This window comes from Lynx rufus, unplaced genomic scaffold (genome assembly GCF_022079265.1).
Source record: "Lynx rufus isolate CCGP_SWC_20201006 ecotype Redwood Valley unplaced genomic scaffold, mLynRuf1.p SCAF_2, whole genome shotgun sequence".
Classification (NCBI taxonomy): Eukaryota; Metazoa; Chordata; class Mammalia; order Carnivora; family Felidae; genus Lynx; species Lynx rufus.
Window position 1 is genome coordinate 195436189 of NW_025814834.1, and position 18680 is coordinate 195454868.

The following is an 18680-nucleotide window of genomic DNA, read 5'->3' on the forward strand; positions in this document are numbered from 1 at the left end:
AGGGAGAGAGAAAATCCCAAGCAGGCTCTGTGACGTCAGTGCAGAGCCTGACACAGGGCTCAACCTCACCAACAGTGAGATCATGACCTGAGCCGAAACCAAGAATCTAAGGCTTAACTGACTGAGCCACCCAGGTGACCCAAAAGGTTTCTTTCTTATGTGAAGGACTGAGCTAGCAGGCAGTTCAGGAGATACGTGGCTCTGCCTTATGAAGTTTAATGTGCTTTTGAATATTCTGCCCTTTCCCATATAGATGAAACAAGTTTGCCATGAGCACACACACATTCTGGCCCGTGGAAAAGAGGCAATTACAAGACGAAGGCAAGCCCTTTCCTTTTAAGGATGTGGCCTGGTAGTTGTAAACTACTGTTTCTATCCCACTGGTCAAAACTCAGTCCCATGTTCCAGTTGCAAGGTATCCTGGAAAATACTGTCTCTTACCAATGAAACTACTGCCTAGCTAAAATGTGAGGGAACAGGGTTTCTGTTACTGAAGGAAGAAGTGGGGAGACGTATACTGTACAGCTGTCTTGCTCCCAAGTGATGCTATATAACCATTATCAAGTAAACGAAATTTCATTAGGAGTTTCTCTAATTGAAAAAAGGTATACCACATATATCTTCTTTGCAATGTAGTAAGTATATCAATGGATTTTTGTGATGTTGATTACTATTCGTATGCATACAGGCACATGAGTGAAGAACTTATGACTGTACATAGTATTTAGTTATAACAAATATTTGACTCAAATCATATAGGGAATTGTTTTGCAGAACCTGAAGCACCGAAATAGTGAAAATTCAGGCTGCAGGAAGGGGATTAACATCAATTTTAAATCTTGCTATACATGCCTAGCAATCTGCATATTATAATAAGAAATCCATAACATCTGAAAGCCTACCATGAGCCAAACTTATAAAAGAGTTATTATTATTCCCACTTTATAAGTAAACTGAGGCACACAAAAGTAATTTACTTAAAGCTATACAACCAGTAAGTGAAAAGACTAGGCTCCAAAGCCTCAGCTCTTCCTACTCTGTTAACAATGCCTCTCAGTGATTATTTTTTTCAACAGTGGTAACACATAGGAAGAACTGGGGGAATCAGTGCTTAATTCTTCCCTAAAATTTCAACTCAGTACCATAGGGAACCTTTTTATCTGCATGTAAAATTAAATTCTAATTTCTAGTAGAAAACTGGGATTAATATACAGAAATTCATTTTACTGTAGACTTTTTGGAAAACTCCTGTTTTATAAAATTAGGGATGCCAAAAGGCAGCAGATAGAAACAGTCCGTATGGAATTTGAAGGTGTTTGTACAATACCAAGGCAGAGCAAGAATCTAAGGAAAATGCAAGTTAGTCTGACATTTCCAAGATAAATATATATACATATATATATATATGTATACACACTTAAGAATGAGTATATATATACACATGTATATATATATACACCCTTAAGAATGAGTACATATTCTTTATTCCAGTCTCTCAAGTTCAAAATCACTCAAGGTAAAGTGATGCAAGCAAGCTTTGTAAATCTCAAAAAAGTTTGCCTGAAATGAAATATATATGTGAAATCTGGGATTACTGGCTATCAAGGCTTTGCATATAGTTAACTAAAAACAGGCACAAGTCTTTTGATGGAAAAAGACAACAAGTGAAAAGACTTTGCAATGAAACAGTCTGTTTACTGGACTTAAGTAAACACCAAATAATTTATTTCCTGAAAACTGCTCTTTCTTTGTAATATACCATCTGTTGGCTCATACCAATAAGGCTAAACAGAAAAAAATATTTAAAATTCGTTCAAGACAAAGAAAAGGAATAACTCACCCATCAAATACAAATATACTATTTTATTCTAAGGGAATATTTCTGTGGTTTCTGCAAGGGGAAAACCCAAAGTGGTTAAAAAACAAAAAAGAACGGAAAGGATAATTTAGATGTTTCTCTCGTTTGTTTGATGTTTTCTCCCCTGGAAATAAAAATGCAATTTTACATAATTTTAATAAAATTTTAAAAAGCAAATAGTCTGACACACATATCAACAGCTACGCTTATGAAGAATGACCAATAATTAATCAAAATTTTCTTTTACGAATTTAGGATCTGGACAACTCTGCGGACTAACATGCAATTGAAGTCCTGATACAGTCATTTACCTGGGTATTGGCTGTTCTCAGTTAAAAGATACAGATTTCTTTTTCTCTCTGGTGTTTTATAACAATGTATCTACTATGCCAACAATATTTGTTCTTGATACAACTACAGAAGGGGAAATGTTAGTGTTTATACAAACCATAAAATTTGTATAGTGGGGGCTATTACACCTGATGTTTCTGGATAGTTTATTGGCAGACTTATCAGACAATCCAGTTGTTTTTCCTCCATATCAAACAAGATCTGGAAGTAAGAAGTTTTCCAGTCAGAAATGACAAACACAGATGGAATTAATCATACAGAATTGGGGCAGATTTACTTCTTTCACACAGTTCCTGGTAACCAAAATGAAATTTGTTACAGGCAGAGGGACAGAACCATCAAGTACACAACGCCAAAAGGCCTACTTTAAAATTTTTATTTTACTTAAATGACTTCCATTTATTTTAAAAAACCAAAACACCTGCTACGCCCATCTAAAAAAATGGGACAGATTGAAAAGTTTTCCAAGGTTAAAATTACTAAGAGGGTTTTTGGACTCTTCTCATTTCTATTACAGGGTCAAATTAACCTCAGCTAAAGAAATTCTGTGACTGGCCAACATCAGAAAAGCTTTGAGTCAAAATTTGAGGGGGAAGAAACTGTGAATGGAGATGAGGGAGATGGACTGATATGCCAAACACACCTATGACTTGCAGTCCTCATAGAACTAGTAAAACAGCTAGAGTTTGGAATAATGCTAGAAGCCCTGCTGTGGATATGCAAGACAGTCCATGTCTTTGTATCCTGACCCCAGAATCCCTATTTTCAAGTTTCTTAGGACAACAAGGTCATCTTCCAAATGCTTTATAGGAACGTACTAGGACCTTTTCTACCATAATTCTGATAACTAAGTAATACTGTGTCCTTGTGGAATCATCCACAGGTTTGCCAGAGTGAGAGAGACTTTTCTTTTTGAAATGACAAGGGCCTCCAGAAACTGGTGCAAAAGACAAATAAGAAGATTTGGGAAATAGGAAGATAAAACAATGGGAGAAAAGCTGCCATTTGGGGATAAAATGAAAACAAAAGGAGAACCCCCATTTCTGTGTACCACAGCTCATGCTATGAGACAGCAGCAATAAAGGCTGACACCCAGAGAAGTGGGCATTTTAGTGGGTTTTCTACAAACATTTCAAGACACTTGGGGTCTAATGGGCTCCACAGATTTTCTGTGTGCATAATCAGTTTGTGGAGTATCAGCCCCTTTACCTCAATTTACCCACAGCCAGACCCACAGCTGAGAAGGCTAGACCCAGAAAGTGAAAGGGACATATTACTCTGTGAACAGCAGTGAAGGCCTTTTTCCCTGATGTGAGGGGCCTATGGCAAAAGCACCAGAGGCTTCTATCCTTCACAGAATTGGCTTGGCAGTGAAAATCAAAATCAAGACCACTTCACTCTCTACCTTTTAAAAAAAAAAGTTGAGTATTTTTATTGGGTCTTCAAGTCTGGGTCCCACGGTCCTCATCTGATGTCACTCTTAGCTCTGCACTGACTTCTCCCCTGACGTGCACATAGGGCTTGCCTAAGTAGCCTACTGCAGCCAAGGTCTTACTCCAAAGCTACCTCTCTAAGGTCTAAGGTTACTATGGTAGAGTTTTATACAACAGTTTTCCTTAAAAATATTCCACAATTTGTTATTCCCAAACAAAATAAGATTATGCACCACTCAGAGAAATTGGTTAGTCATTCTGAAGATGTCTAAGGACTATATCACTGCCAAAGAACAACATTTCTTGGTTCATATTCTTTCCTTCAATTTTCATTTGTACATCCACACTGTGGTTCACGAGTCATCTGTTTTCCATTATCTTGTAATCAAGTCAAGAGGACTTGTACATCGTTTTCCAAAGCTGGATGCATTCACAGTTTGGTGCATACCCACGTGTATGAAAATAGGAACCCCACGTCCACTTTAATCTGATAACTCAACATCAGAGTCTTCTGATTTGGCTTTGGCAAGTTCTTCGTGTACCTCCCTCACCATAAGAATACGTGTTAACATGGTGTCCAGGGTCCCAGGGTCTATTGGGAATGTGGAGTACCACATGGGGCTGTTCGGAACACAGGAGCGCTCAGGTTGCAGGTAAAACACGTCATTCCTCTGCTTCACACTTTCAGAACTATCCACAGGGGATAAAAAAGAAAGAAAGAAAGAAAGAAACTAAGAAAATTGAGGATCAGAAAGTATAGGAAATACGTAACTACTCTTTAATATAGTGACTCTCACCTTTTTCCCTACTGTGACTAATGTCCTAGATAAGCAATGTACCCACTGAAATAAATCAGTTTACAGGCATCTTCCCCCCAGGTGCAACCGGTAACTGCACATTTTTTTCTCCTACGCTCAATGGAGGTGAGTGTAATGCTAACAGAAGACAAAGTGTAAATCGTTCACAAATTGAAAGATTTAAAACATTATTAGGAGTAACAAAAAATTCAACTCACATGTAACACTATGGCTGAGAACCACATATCCTCAGTGCCCAGTATCCTGGAATGACCCCCAAGAGCACTCAATACACATTACCATGGGGCAAACCCAAGCCACTGTATTTCTTTGAGAAAAAAGTGCTTTTGTGTGGATCTTATAACTCTAAAGTCTTAAAGTTTCTGAAAGAAAAAGACCTCAAACATATAAATTCCTTAAAAATAAATTGTTTTTCCATTTATAGGTTTAGGAGTACAACTTCTCCTCTAAATTTTTCTATATAAACAGTAAAATCATAACAGTTTCATTATCACATAAAGGCTGAGCAACAGTTGTAAAGATCAAACTACAGCTGTGATTCTTGATTTTGAAGAGCTTTTCAGGAAAAAAAAAAAATCAAGATAAAGCAATGTGTTTTGGGGTCCAAAATCAGGCAGATATGAGAATAGGGAAAAAAGGAAATTAAAAGGACATCCTTATCTACAGTCATAAGCTGGCTACATTTCTGATATTCAAGCATCTGAAATCGGAACCATGCTAAGTACTGTTTGAAGTGTGCTGGATCTAGTCCAGAGGAAGACTGCTTACCATTTTGACAGGTAAAACTCATAAAGTCGGACTGGGCATCTTAGTGGATTGTCAGTATTCTCTGCCATCTCCACACCCACTGGGACCTCGTCATCTTCATTTCGTTTCCTCTTGCCAATAGCCAGTTTATCTTGGGATGGGAAATAATTATCAAAAGATCAGAAAAATCTTTACTCCCATGCTCAAGACATCCACTGAGCTTTGTCTCCAGTCAGAACTGTCACTCCCTTTCTCCTCCCTTTCACCTGTCATTCAACAAGCATGACCTATGCAGGTGCTGGAGAGTAATGTAAGTACTAGGTAATAGCACTGAACAAAACAAAGTCCCTGTTCTATAAAATTTATGTTCCCCTGCTTACAAAGTGAGCCAAACGCATGGTACTAGAGAGTTAGGTCTTACTTTTGAGCCTGACTTTGTTACGAAATTTTATCATGTATATCTTAAGCCATAGCAAGGTAAAGCAGGAACAAAAAGGGTTCAGATAGAAGAGATCAAGGTATAAGTTGTCACCTAGTTATCTGAAAATATTTTCACTGTTGAAAACGGTTTTTCAAGTTTCTTTTATTTGTCAGTTTTATGAGAAATGGGATCTTTGCTGGGAAAAGAAATTCTCAGTAAAGTTGGTCATTTGGTAAGAAAGGAGCAAATCCTTTTTCACCAACAGAATTTTGTGGAGGCTAAGGGTTATCAAAAAGAAACCAGGGTGAAAACATGGAAAGTAAGGCTTTTTCTTTCCCACCTTCTCCATTCAGGCTTCAAGAGAATAGCAGTGGGTGGTGGATCTGCTGTGAACCTGAGGAAAAAGGTTTTCTTCTTCTTTTCTTACAGCTGCTCTGAATAGCTGGCAAAGAACTTTCCCCAGCTTCCTGTATTAGTTATTACTTAAAATTCACCCCAGTCTTCTATTTAGAGGATACCTAAATATAAAGAGTTGCTCATTCAGAGAAGAAGCTAAACTTACTACCAATCTTGTCAAGCACCTCAACAGAAAGCGGAAATGTAACCTGAATGCCTCTCCCTCCCACAATATTTATTAAGAGCACAAAATGGGTTATATATGAAAGGAGGAGATATGGACAAAATGAAGGAGATAGGACATAGACAAAATAATAGAGTTATATTTTCTAAAGAGAAAGGGCAAATGACAAAAAAGTTAACACAAACATGAACATCACAATTATTTATAGATTTTAGTTTCAGTGATTTTAAATGCTCACATTCAAAATATGTATTTCACTCTTATCCCAAGGAAGTAACAACTTGATTTTGGGAATTTTAGAACTTACAATTTTGGTCAAAATTGATACATTTAATTTCTAGTTCCATAATACATTAATTTTTTTAATGTTAAAAACAAACTATTACTTAATAGGCTTTTTTGGAATGTAAGATAAACCTTCTACGAAAATTGTCACTGCTGGTATTATTCTACTGTGTACAAAAGCAATACAGATCTTCCTTGACCACGATGGTGTTACAACCTGATACAGCCATCCTAAATCGAAAATGCATTTAATACATGTAACCTACTGAACATCATAGCTTAAACATGCTCAGAATACTTATACAGTCTACAGTTGGGCAAAATCTTCTAATACATATAATAAGCCTATTTCATAATAAAGTACTGACTATCTCATGTAAATGATTAAATATGGTACTGAAAACTGAAAACACAGAATGGCTGAATGGGTGCAGAATGGCTGTAAGCATATGGGTTGTTTATCCTTGTGATCATGGGGCTGACAGGGGGTTGCAGACTGCTGCTGTCAGCACCACAAGAGAGGATCATACTGTATTCCACTAGTTTGAGAAAATATCAAAAGTCAAAATTCAAAGCATAGTTTCTACTGAATGTATATTGCTTTCTCAGGATTGTAAAGTTAAAAAATTATTAAGTCAAACTCCATCTGTATATTCTAGGCCAGGTTCTAAGGTTCTGCAGAAACAGATAGTTAATGTGAACTAAAAAGTGGTGCTCTGGTTAAAAAAAAAAAAGATTTAGAAACAGATTTAAAAACTAGGCAGGTTCCTTTTACCTAGCAATTGGCCACTCTGTTGCCTCTAAATCAGTGATTCTGATCCTTAGCTGCAGATTTTAATTCCCTGGGAAGTTGTAAAATGCAAATTATTTGAGGGGCACCTGGGTGGTTCAGTCAGTTATGCGTACAACTTGGATTCAGGTCATGATCTCATGGTTCACAAGTTTGAGCCCCGTGTCAGGTTCTCTGCTGTCAGTGCAGAGCCTACGTCAGATCCTCTCTCTCTCTCTGCCCCTCCCCCACTTGCACATTTTCTCTCTCTCTCTCTCTCTCTCTCAAAAATCAACAATTAAAAAAAAGAAAAGGAAAAATGCAAATTATTTGGGCTCTAATCTTGACCAATTAAATCAGAATTTCTACTTTATTTATTTATTTATTTTTTAATTTTTTTTAACGTTTATTTATTTTTGAGACAGAGACAGAGCATGAACAGGGGAGGAGCAGAGAGAGAGGGAGACACAGAATCTGAAACAGGCTCCAGGCTCTGAGCTGTCAGCACAGAGCCCGACGCGGGGCTCAAACTCACGGACCGTGAGATCGTGACCTGAGCCGAAGTCGGACGCTTAACCGACCAAGCCACCCAGGCGCCCCCAGAATTTCTAGTTTGAAAGCCAATAAAAGTATAGGGAGGCAAGTGATTCCTCTCATTTTGTGGCAAGCCTTTAACCTAACCCTGACAATAAAAAAGCATCTAAATTTTAAATTAAAGTTACACTCTTCCGTGTCTAGAGTTTACAGTTACTCTTCTGTGATAAGTCTATTTGAATACCAACAGGGCTTCAAACGGAAATCTCACAAACTCCCCCACACACCTGGTTCTGACTCCTGCTTTTGTAAAGGTGGGAAGAACCTCAGATATGTCATCTTGGTGCTGTACTTCAGAGTCCTGGTCCGTCTCATCACATGGGCAAAGGAAAGCTTCAAGTGCTCAGTAACATTCTTGAGTTGAAAGTATTTGGTATTGAAGAAAAGGAGGGTGTTCAAGAGGACAATTGGTGAGTAAGCGCCCAGCTGTTTGCATTCCCACAAATGCTCTTCTTCAATGCGAGAAAACATGTAACCTGCACCAGAAGGAGGACAGAAGTAACAGTACTAAGTTCCTGCTAAACAGGACTAAATAATTTCTCCAGTTCTCAGATAGGAAGATATAAAGGAAATGACCAATTGCTCCCATCTTTCCCCTGCTCCCTTATATGGAAAACCAAAAAAGGTACCGCAAAAGAAAAAAAGAAAAGATGTCTGTCTGAGGCAGACAGACACTGGGAGCAACCCCCTGAAACAGTTTTAATCTATTGTTATTTTAGACCAGGGTTTGGCAAACTTTTTCTATAAAGAGCCAGATGTAAATATTTTAAGTACTGTGGGCCATTCAGGCTCTGAACAACTTTGTTGTTATTGAAAATAAGGGGCAGCAGAAAACACATAAACAAATAGCTGTGGCTATATACCAATTAAATTTATTTATACATACAAATATGAATTTTATATAATTTTCATTTACCACAAATTATTATTATCTTTACATTTTGTCCCGACCATTTTTAGCTCATGGACTGTCCAAAAACAGGCAGCAGGCCAGATTAAGCAGTTTGTACACTCCTGTTTGAGAGTATTAGGCTTACTGTTAACTGATTCAGTTTTATTTTAGCTAAGAACATTAGAAGGCAGATAGTTCCCTCACTCCCTCACACTCCCTCGTATTTTAAATTTACATTAAGAGTAATTACTTCATGATGACTTTTATGGGATTTTTCTCGAAAAGCAGATGTCTTACAGAAGAATTAAGATGAGTATACTGTTAAATGTACACTCCTCATGTCAGCCCTTAAATGCAGGTCTTCCCTTATGTTCTCTGAACAATCTTCTTTGCTGCTGCTTATACATTCTATTCCTGGGAGCCTAACCATAAACATGAATTTATTACTTCCAACTCTATCTCCCTAGCTGCCTCTTTGGATGCTAACTGCATCAAGCCACCACTCTACTCAGAATCTTTCAAAGTTGCTCTACAACCCAACCAAAGAGGCAAAAATTCCTGAACATCACATTCAACCTCTCCATTCACAGCCAAGGAGCCTAAGACTAGGAGTAAATTAGGGAGCTGTCCAACAACATATGGTCAAAGACAATTCAAGGATGAAGATTTAACTCTTGTAATAACCCATACAGGGTATTTATAATAAACTGCTGAAGAAGGACCACTGCTAACAGGTACAGTCTACAAGTAAAGTATATGCCAGCTACTGGTATAGTGTGCAACTACACTACCAATATCGGACCAAAAATGGTTTCTAAGAAGTAAATACAACCTCCAGTTTTTGTTTTTTTTTTTTTATTTTCAATGGTATATACCTATACATACACTATATGGAAGTTATAATTCTACTTAAATAATAAGCCAAAGACTTCCTCCTCAAAACTCCAAATATCTCATGAATCAAGACAGAAACATAAATGAACAGTTTATAAAAAGATAATCATAAAAATTAAGCAATTTAAGAATGCATATCAAGAAAAGAATCAAAATAAAAAATAAGCATCCTACCATTAGGAAGTATTGTAGGTTCCCATATTTTCAAGAGTTTGGTAAGTTCAATCATAAATCTGGAATAGGGCTCAGTAAAAATATTATCTATTCTACCATTTTCAAACAGGTACTACAAGAGAAAAAATGGAAACATATATGTTGATACAAAGAAAACACAAGTTTTTTTTTTTAAAAGATTATTTTAAGGAATAAAGTTGACCCTTAATTTTTGCCGTTAACGTTATGAACCATTTTAAGAACACATCTTAAAATACCAGGATTCAAGCTATAAAGGTTCTCTTTTTTTTTTCTTTAAGTTTATTTATTTATTTTGAGAGAGATAGAGATAGTATGAATGGGGGACGGGCAGAGAGAGAGAGAGAGAGAGAGAGAGAGAGAGAGAGAAAGAGAGGGAGAGAGAGAGGCTGCCAGTGTGGAGACCAATGTGGGGCTCAAACCTGTGAAGGCATGAGATCATGACCTGATCTGAAACCAAGAGTCAATGTTTAACCAACTGAGCCACCCAGGTCCCCCTATAAAGGTCCTTTTCATATGAACTGTCCTTGTCTCAAGCACTGAGCTTGCAAGGTAAAATTTCCTCAGTTCATAAAACTGATATACCAAAAATTGGTTCTAGTTTGGTATTTTCCAAATCCTTTTCGAATTCAAAGGATCTATCTGCAAATGTGTTCTCAGAAGGTTTTGGGTTTTTTAGCACAGTTACAAGATCCCTTCCTGAAATAATATAGTTAGCTAATGTCAGGTGACCTGAGGATAGCCAAATTTTAAACCACAGCTCTCAACTCTCTACCCCACAACCCAGACTTGAAAAAGTTCAAGTCTAATTATAGGATGTAAAACTATGCTAATTATAACCATCAAGAACCATATCACAGAATGGGGAAACAAGATACAGTTTGGGTAAACTGTTAAAAAACATCTTGAAGGTGCAGGTAGGTCAGATGAAATCACTCAGGGAAATACAACACAAGGTATAATTACATGCTTAAAATCTTTTGGTGTTTTTTATGATTTGGGGTTTCTAATTTATTTATCTATAGATATTTTGGTTTTCTGCTTTTCTAGCCAATGTATGACCTGGAGAAAAATTGTATTGCCAGTCAAATCTTGTTTTGGCTAATAAAAATTATATACCATTTCAACATGCATTTCTATAGGCCTCTTCAAAGGCAATTCATGCCACTGCCAGATTATAGTTTTATTGTTGAGAAGTGTTCATCTTTTTCTTCTTTTAAAGTTATTTTCACAATGTAAGTATAATAAATCTTCATTATGGAAAAAGTTTAAAATACAGAAAATGTGGAAGAATGACATGCTCCCAACTCACTAAACATCAGAAACACAGAGTTGAGTTTTATACATTTACTCAAACATATGAGTACATATAAAATCCATGTTTTTTAAATTACTTCCCCCTTAGATCAGGAACACGACAAAACTGCCTGTTCTTGCCACTCTCATTACTGTACTTGAAGTCCTAGCCAGAGTAAGCAGGCAGGAAAAACAAATAAAAGGCACTCAGACAGGAAAGGTCCAAAGGAGTAAAAATATCTCCATTTACAAATGACACGAGCCTATATAGGGACAATTCTAAAGAATACACACATACACGCGCACACACAAAATTGTTATTAGAGTTAATAAATGAATTCAGCAAAGGATACAAGCAACACAAAAATCACTTGCAATGAATAATCCAAAAAGGAAATTAAGAAAACAATTCAATTTACAATCATATTGTAAAGAATACTCAAGAATAAATTCAACAAAGGAGGTACATGACTTATACACCTAAAGGTAGAAAAAAACAAAAACAAAAACAAAAAACTGCTAAGAAATTAAAGACCTAAGTAAAACATCTCATATTCATGGATTTGAAGATAATATTGTTAAAATGGAAAAATTCCCCAAAGCACTCTAAAGATTCAGTGCAATCCTAATCAAAATCTCAATGGTTTTTTTTCTTTTCTTGCATAAAGGGAAGGAAAGGCCAATCCCAAAATTCATATGGAATTACAAGGAACCTCAAATCACCAAACAAATCTTGAAGAATCTTACTTCCTATTTCAAAATTTATTACAAAGCAACAGTAATCAAAATAGCATGTATCACCATAGGAATAACCATATAGACCAATGTATCAGAACTGAAAGTCCAAAATAAACACATAAATTTAGTCAAATGTTTTTCAATAAGGATGTCAAGACTGTTCAATAAAGAGACAACAGTCTCTTCAATAAATGGTGGTAGGAAAACTGGATATCCACATATACAGTTATCCCTAAGTCAGATGTATCCATACCTTACGTGAGATATAAAACTGAATTCAAAATGGATCAGTGACTTAAACATAAGAACTAAAAGCCAAAAACTTAAAAGAACACATAGAGGTAAATCTTTATGAACTTGAATTTGACAATGGATTCTTAGATGATGACACCAAAAGCACAAGCAACAGAAAAAATAAACTGAACTTCATCAAAATCCAAAATTTCTGTGCCTCAAAGTAGAAGACTGAAAAGAAAACTCAGAGACTAAGAAAAAATATTTGCAAATCACATATCTGTCAGAGTTTAATATCCAGAATACATAAGGAAATCCTACAACTCAACAACAAAAAAACAAACAAACAATTAAGAAATGGAGCAAAGGACTTAAATATTTATCCAAAGAGGATACACAAATGGCCAACAAATACATGAAAAAATGTTCAGTGACATTAGTCATTAGGAAAATGCAAATCAAAACCATAATGAGATACTACCTCATACCCATCAGATAACTTTAAAAAAAAAAAGGAAATTAACAAACATTGGCGAGAATGGAGAGAACAGACCCTTTGTACACTGCTGCTGGCAACATAAAATGGTGCAGTCACTGTGGAAACTGTTTTGGTGGCTCCTCAACAAGCTTATCATGGAGTTCCTATTTGACCATGTGGTTCCACTGGTAGGCACAGACCCAAAAGAAAACAGATGTTCAAACAAAAATTTGTACATGAATGTTCACAGTATCATTCACTATTTGTAATAACCAAAAGGTAGAAATAACTCAAATGTCCACAAACAGATGGATAAGAAAAATGTGGTATATCCAAAAATGAAATAATTCAGCCATAAAAAGGTACTGATTCATGCTACACAGGTTAAACCTGGAAGAAGCCAGACACAAAAGGCCACATAATTGTATAATCCTGTTTATATGATATATCCAGAACAAGGAAATCCACAGAGATAGAAAGCAGATTCATGGTTGCCAGGGACTAAGCAGAGGAAGTGATAGGGAGTGGCTGCTTAATGGGTTATGAGATTTCCAGTTAGGAAAACACAGTGATATTTTGGAAAAACACAGTGATGACAACTGCACACCATCATGAATGCACTTAAGGACACTGAACTGTACATTTTAAAATGGTAAGCTTTATAATATGTGTATTTTGCCACAATATAAATAAATATTGCACAACACATATTCGTGCAAGTTACTTTAAAAATATGTCTCTTGGGGGCAGGCACCTGGGTGATGCATTCGGTTAAGGGTCCAACTTCTGCTCAGGTCATGGCCTGGTGGTTCACAATTTCCAGCCCCACGTCAGGCTTTTTGCTGATAGCTCAGAGACTGGAGCCTGCTTCAGCTTCTACGTCTCCCTCTCTGGCCCTCACCCACTCAACACACTCTCTCTCTCAAAAGCAAATAAACCTTAAAAAAACTTTTTTCAATGTGTCTCTAAGAGTTTTCCATGCAAAAATGTGTAAGAGCAATTCATTGCTTTTTAACTATTGTATGGTATTTAACAGTACAGACATATTATAGTTGATTGAACATTACTGTTTTAATCAACACTTAGGTGGTTTCCAATTTTTTTGCTGTTGAAAACGTTATAATAAAAATACCAGTCTATGTACATGTGTGCATTTCTTGGGGGAGAAATACTGATCAATGGATTTGCTACACTGAAGAACCTACAAGCATATTTTTTAAATGTTTATTTATTTTTGAGGGAGAGACAGACTGTCTGTGGGGGAGGGGCACAGAGGGAGACACAGAATTAGGAACAGGTTCCAGGCTCTGAGCTGTCAGCACAAAGCCCGATACAGGGCTCGAATCATGAACCGAGAGATCATGACCTGAGCCGAAATCGGATACTTAACCAACTGAACCACCCAGGTGCCCCGAATCTACACGCATTTAATGTTTTATTTGCCACATCAACTTGCCCTCTGAAAAGGCCTCCAACAGTAATATGTTTTCATTAATACTTGGTATTATTGAACTTCTCAAACTTTCAATTTTTAATCAGTTTAATGGGTGACATTTTTCTTTGATTATAGTTAAGTAACCTTTTACATCAGGGAGATAGTCCAACACAGTGATCTTAAGAATGGACTCTGGGGGCGCCTGGGTGGCTCGGTAGGTTAAGCGTCCGACTTCGGCTCAGGTCACGATCTCACGGTCCGTGAGTTCGAGCCCCGTGTCGGGCTCTGTGCTGACAGCTCAGAGCCTGAAGCCTGTTTCAGATTCTGTGTCTCCCTCTCTCTCTGCTCCTCCCTTGTTCATGCTCTCTCTCTCTATGTCTCAAAAATAAATAAACGTTAAAAAAAAAAAATTAAGAATGGACTCTGAAAATAAATTACCTGGATTCACATCCTGGCCCTGCCACTTACTACATTTGAGGCCTTAAACAATACTTTAACTCACTGTGCCTCAACAGAAAATGGTGATGATAACAGTCCTTATGTATCAGAGGGGCACGCTCACAAGTGAATGAGTTAATATATGAAATAAGCTTATGTTAATAATACAGCATACACAGTAAATGATTGTTAGACATTCCTAACACATTTTGCCTGTTAGCTGTATGTTAATTTTGCTATTTGCCTATTTGTTTCTTTTTGCCAATTCCCCTTCTCAGCTAATGTTAACAGTGGTGGTACAGGTGTTGATATTATGGTTGGGTTTAATTTATTTCTTTACACTTTAATGTATTTTCAAAATTCTTTACACTTAGCATAACTATTTTTATAATCAGGAAAGAAAACAAAACAGGAAGCACATCTAAGATGTGAGCTGAAGTTACATTTTAAAATTCCTTACGGTTAAGGAAAGTTTATTTCTTGTCAGAACTGGTAAAAGGTTTATAGTATTTACTTCCTATCACCTATAGGTAAATATTGTTAACTTATAACCTCTTTTTAATAGTATTATTATAAAAATCATTTATTAATATAAACAACAGGATAAATACACTAGAAAAAACTTTTTATAAGGTTATGATTTGTCTCACAAATTAGAGTATATTTTATAGATAACAGAGTATCTGGTATGTAAAGCAGTTTGTGACTGAATTCACAGCAATGGCCAAGCGTTTTGATTATGTTCAAGTCGGAATATGAATCACTGCCACAATATTTCTTACTCCTTGACACCTGCACTGATAAAATATGAGAATATTTTTAGATCCATAATATCATAAACTCTAAAAGTTCAGAAAGTGTTCAGAATCTTCAAAATTTTTACCTAACCAAAATGCATGTGTGGTACATAGTAGGTGCCCAATACATTTTCATTGAAAGAGCCTATAAAATTCCTCTCATGAGTTGACTTTCTTTTTTGTTTTCTTTTATTTTTATTTTAGAGACAGAGTGCAAGTGGAGGAGGGGGGAGGGAGGGAGGGAGAGAGAGAGAGAGAGAGAGAGAGACAGACAGACAGACAGACAATAGGAGAGAGGGAAAGAGGGAAAGAGGGGGAGAAGGGGGAGGGGGAGAGGGAGCGAGAGAGGGAGAGGGAGAGAATACCTTAAGTACTGAGCATGGGGCTCAATCCCACAACCCTGGGATCATGACCTGAGCTGAAATGAAAAGTTGTATGTTCAACCAACTGAGCCACCAAGGCACCCCTTGTATGTTGATTTTAAAAACATCTTTTACAATCTAGAAATTGTATCAAAATATAATGGGAACAATATTTTAATAACAAAGGTGCTATTTCGATTCTGTGGGGAAAATGAATGCTACCTGTGTAACTAGATAACCCATCATAAATGTTATTCATCTGAAATAAACGTGTATCATGCACAAAAATGAATTCTGGATGTATTAAAGATGTCAATATAAAAAGTATGTATTTTAGAAAGAAATCTATAAGAATTTAAATTTAAACACATAAGTAGGAAGACCATCCTAAGCAACACAGAAAAATCAGGAATTATAAAATAAATGCATATTATTAAACTGTGTAAAAAGGAAAGCTTTCTGAATGGCAAAACAAAACTGAAAGGCAAATATACACTAGAAAAATTTAACTCAAGCACTTAGAGTTCATATCCCCAACATAAAAGAGATCCTACAGAAAGAAAGGAAAATCCAAATGACCAACAGCATACAAAGACATACTACTTCATAAAATTGGAAAATAAAAATTGGAGCCACCAGATGCCATTTTTTTTAATCCATCAGAATAATAAATAGTAAAAAGAGTAGTGGTAAGGAGAATTCAAGAAATGGGCGCACACAACACTCCTGGTAAGACTGTTAATTACTATAATCATTCTGGAAAGTTATCTGAAAACATCTTAAAATTAGAGAAATCTATATATGTTTTAACCTAAAAATAAAAGCCCCAGTTCATCAGGTATGCAAACAAAATATTTACTGAAACACTGTTTATAAGAATAAGGGGGGAATACGGACTTCAAGCTGTACTACAAAGCTGTAATCATCAAGACAGTATGGTACTGGCACAAAAACACACTCAGATCAATGGAACAGAACAGAAATGGACTCACAAACGTACGGCCAACTAATCTTTGACAAAGCAGGAAAGAAGAGCCAATGGAATAAAGACAGTCTCTTCAGCAAGTGGGGCTGGGAAAACTGGACAGCGGCATGCAGAAAAATGAACCTGGACCACTTTCTTACACAATACACAAAAATAAACTCAAAATGGAGGAAAGACCTAAATGTAAGACAGGAAGCCATCAAAATCCTCAAGGAGAAAGCAGGCAAAAACCTCTTTGATCTTGGCTGCAGCAACTTCTTACTCAACATGTCTCCAGAGGCAAGGGAAACAAAAGCAAAAATGAACTATTGGGACCTACCTCATCAAAATAAAATGCTTCTGCACAGTAAAGGCAACAATCAGCAAAACTAAAAGGCAACCGACAGAATGGGAGAAGATATTTGCAAATCACATATGAGATAAAGGGTTAGTATCCAAAATCTATAAAGAACTTGTCAAACTCAACATCCAAAAAACAAATAATCCAGTGAACAAAATAATCCAGATGGGCAAAAGACGTGAATAGACACTTCTCCAAAGAAGACATCCAGATGGCCAACCGACACATGAAAAAACGCTCAACATCACTCATCATCAGGGAAATAAATACAAATCAAAACCACAATGAGATACCACCTCACACCTGTCAGAATGGCTAACATTAACAACTCAGGTAACAACAGATGTTGGCAAGGATGTGGAGAGAGAGGATCTCTTTTGTACTGCTGGTGGGAATGCAAGCTGGTGCTGCCACTCTGGAAAACAATATGGTGGGTGCCTGAGTGGCTCAGTTGGTTAAATGGAAAACAGTATGGAGATTCCTCAAAAAATTAAAAATATACCTTATGACCCAGCAATTGCACTACTAGGTATTTATCCAAGGGATACAGGTGTGCTATTTCAAAGGGACATATGCACCCCAATGTTTATAGCAGCACTATCAACAGCCAAAGTATGCAAGGAGCCCAAATGTCCACCATGGATAACGAATGGATAAAGAAGATGTGAGATGTGTGTATATATATGTATATATATATATGTATATATATATATATATATATATATATACACACATCTCACATCATATATATATATATATGTATACACACACACACACACACACACACACACACACACACACGAAGTATTAAACGGCAATCAAAAAGAATGAATTCTTGCCATTTGCAACTACGTGGATGGAACCAGAGGGTATTATGCTAAGCGAAATTAGAGACAACAATCATGACTTCACTCATATGAGGACTTTAAAGATACAAAACAGATGAACATAAGGGAAGGGAATCAAAAATAAAATAAAAACAGGGAAGGGGACAAAACATAAGAGACTCAAATGTGGAGAACAAACAGAGGGTTACTGGAGGAGTTGTGGGAGGGGGGATGCGCTAAATGGCTAAATGGGTAATGGGCATTAAGGAATCTACTCCTGAAATCACTTTTGCACTATATAACTAACTTGAATGTAAATTAAAAAAAAAAATTAATTAACAAAAAAAAAAGAAGGGGGGAATAACCTGAATGTACAAAAGAAAAAATGGTGAATAACTGGTATATTCATACTCTGCAGTATTATGCAGCTTTCTGTATAAAGGAAGAAACTTCATTTATATTCAATTGGAGGGACAAACAGATTGGGAAAAATAAGCTGCAGGGGTGCCTGGGTGATTCAGGAGATTAAGCGTTGGACTCTTGATTTCAGCTCACGTCATGATCTCATGGTTCATGAGATTGAAACCTCCATCAGGCTCTACACTGACAGAGCAGAGCCTGCTTGGGATTCTCTCTCTCTCTCTGTCTCTCTCTCTCTCCGCCCCTCCCCTGCTTGTGTGCATACTCTCTCTCAAAATAAACATTTAAATTTAAAAAAAAAGTAAGCTGAAAAAAATGTGTATGGTATGAGCTCTATTTTGCTAAACAGTATGCAAAACAAGAATAAATGTATAAATGCATAATACATAAGAATAAATGCATGAATGTATAGCACAGAAGAAGGTACATGAATGACAGATGTTACAATACTGGTTACCTCAGAGACTGGGAATGGAAGTAGATAAAATTTTCCTTA

General features: G+C 36.5%; 1 protein-coding gene across 1 annotated transcript in view; it reads right to left on the reverse strand.

Moving 5' to 3' along the window:
- Positions 1-1843: 1843 nt before the first annotated feature.
- Positions 1844-18680, reverse strand: part of ZMYM4 (zinc finger MYM-type containing 4) — an 86119-nt gene continuing 69282 nt past the window's right edge. The window contains exons 26-29 of the mRNA XM_047084591.1: positions 9817-9928; positions 8084-8332; positions 5229-5358; positions 1844-4332 (exon numbers count right to left, since the gene is read on the reverse strand). Of these exons, the coding sequence (XP_046940547.1) occupies positions 4125-4332; positions 5229-5358; positions 8084-8332; positions 9817-9928 (699 nt within the window). The 3' untranslated portion in view covers positions 1844-4124. The remainder of the gene's footprint in view (positions 4333-5228; positions 5359-8083; positions 8333-9816; positions 9929-18680) is intronic.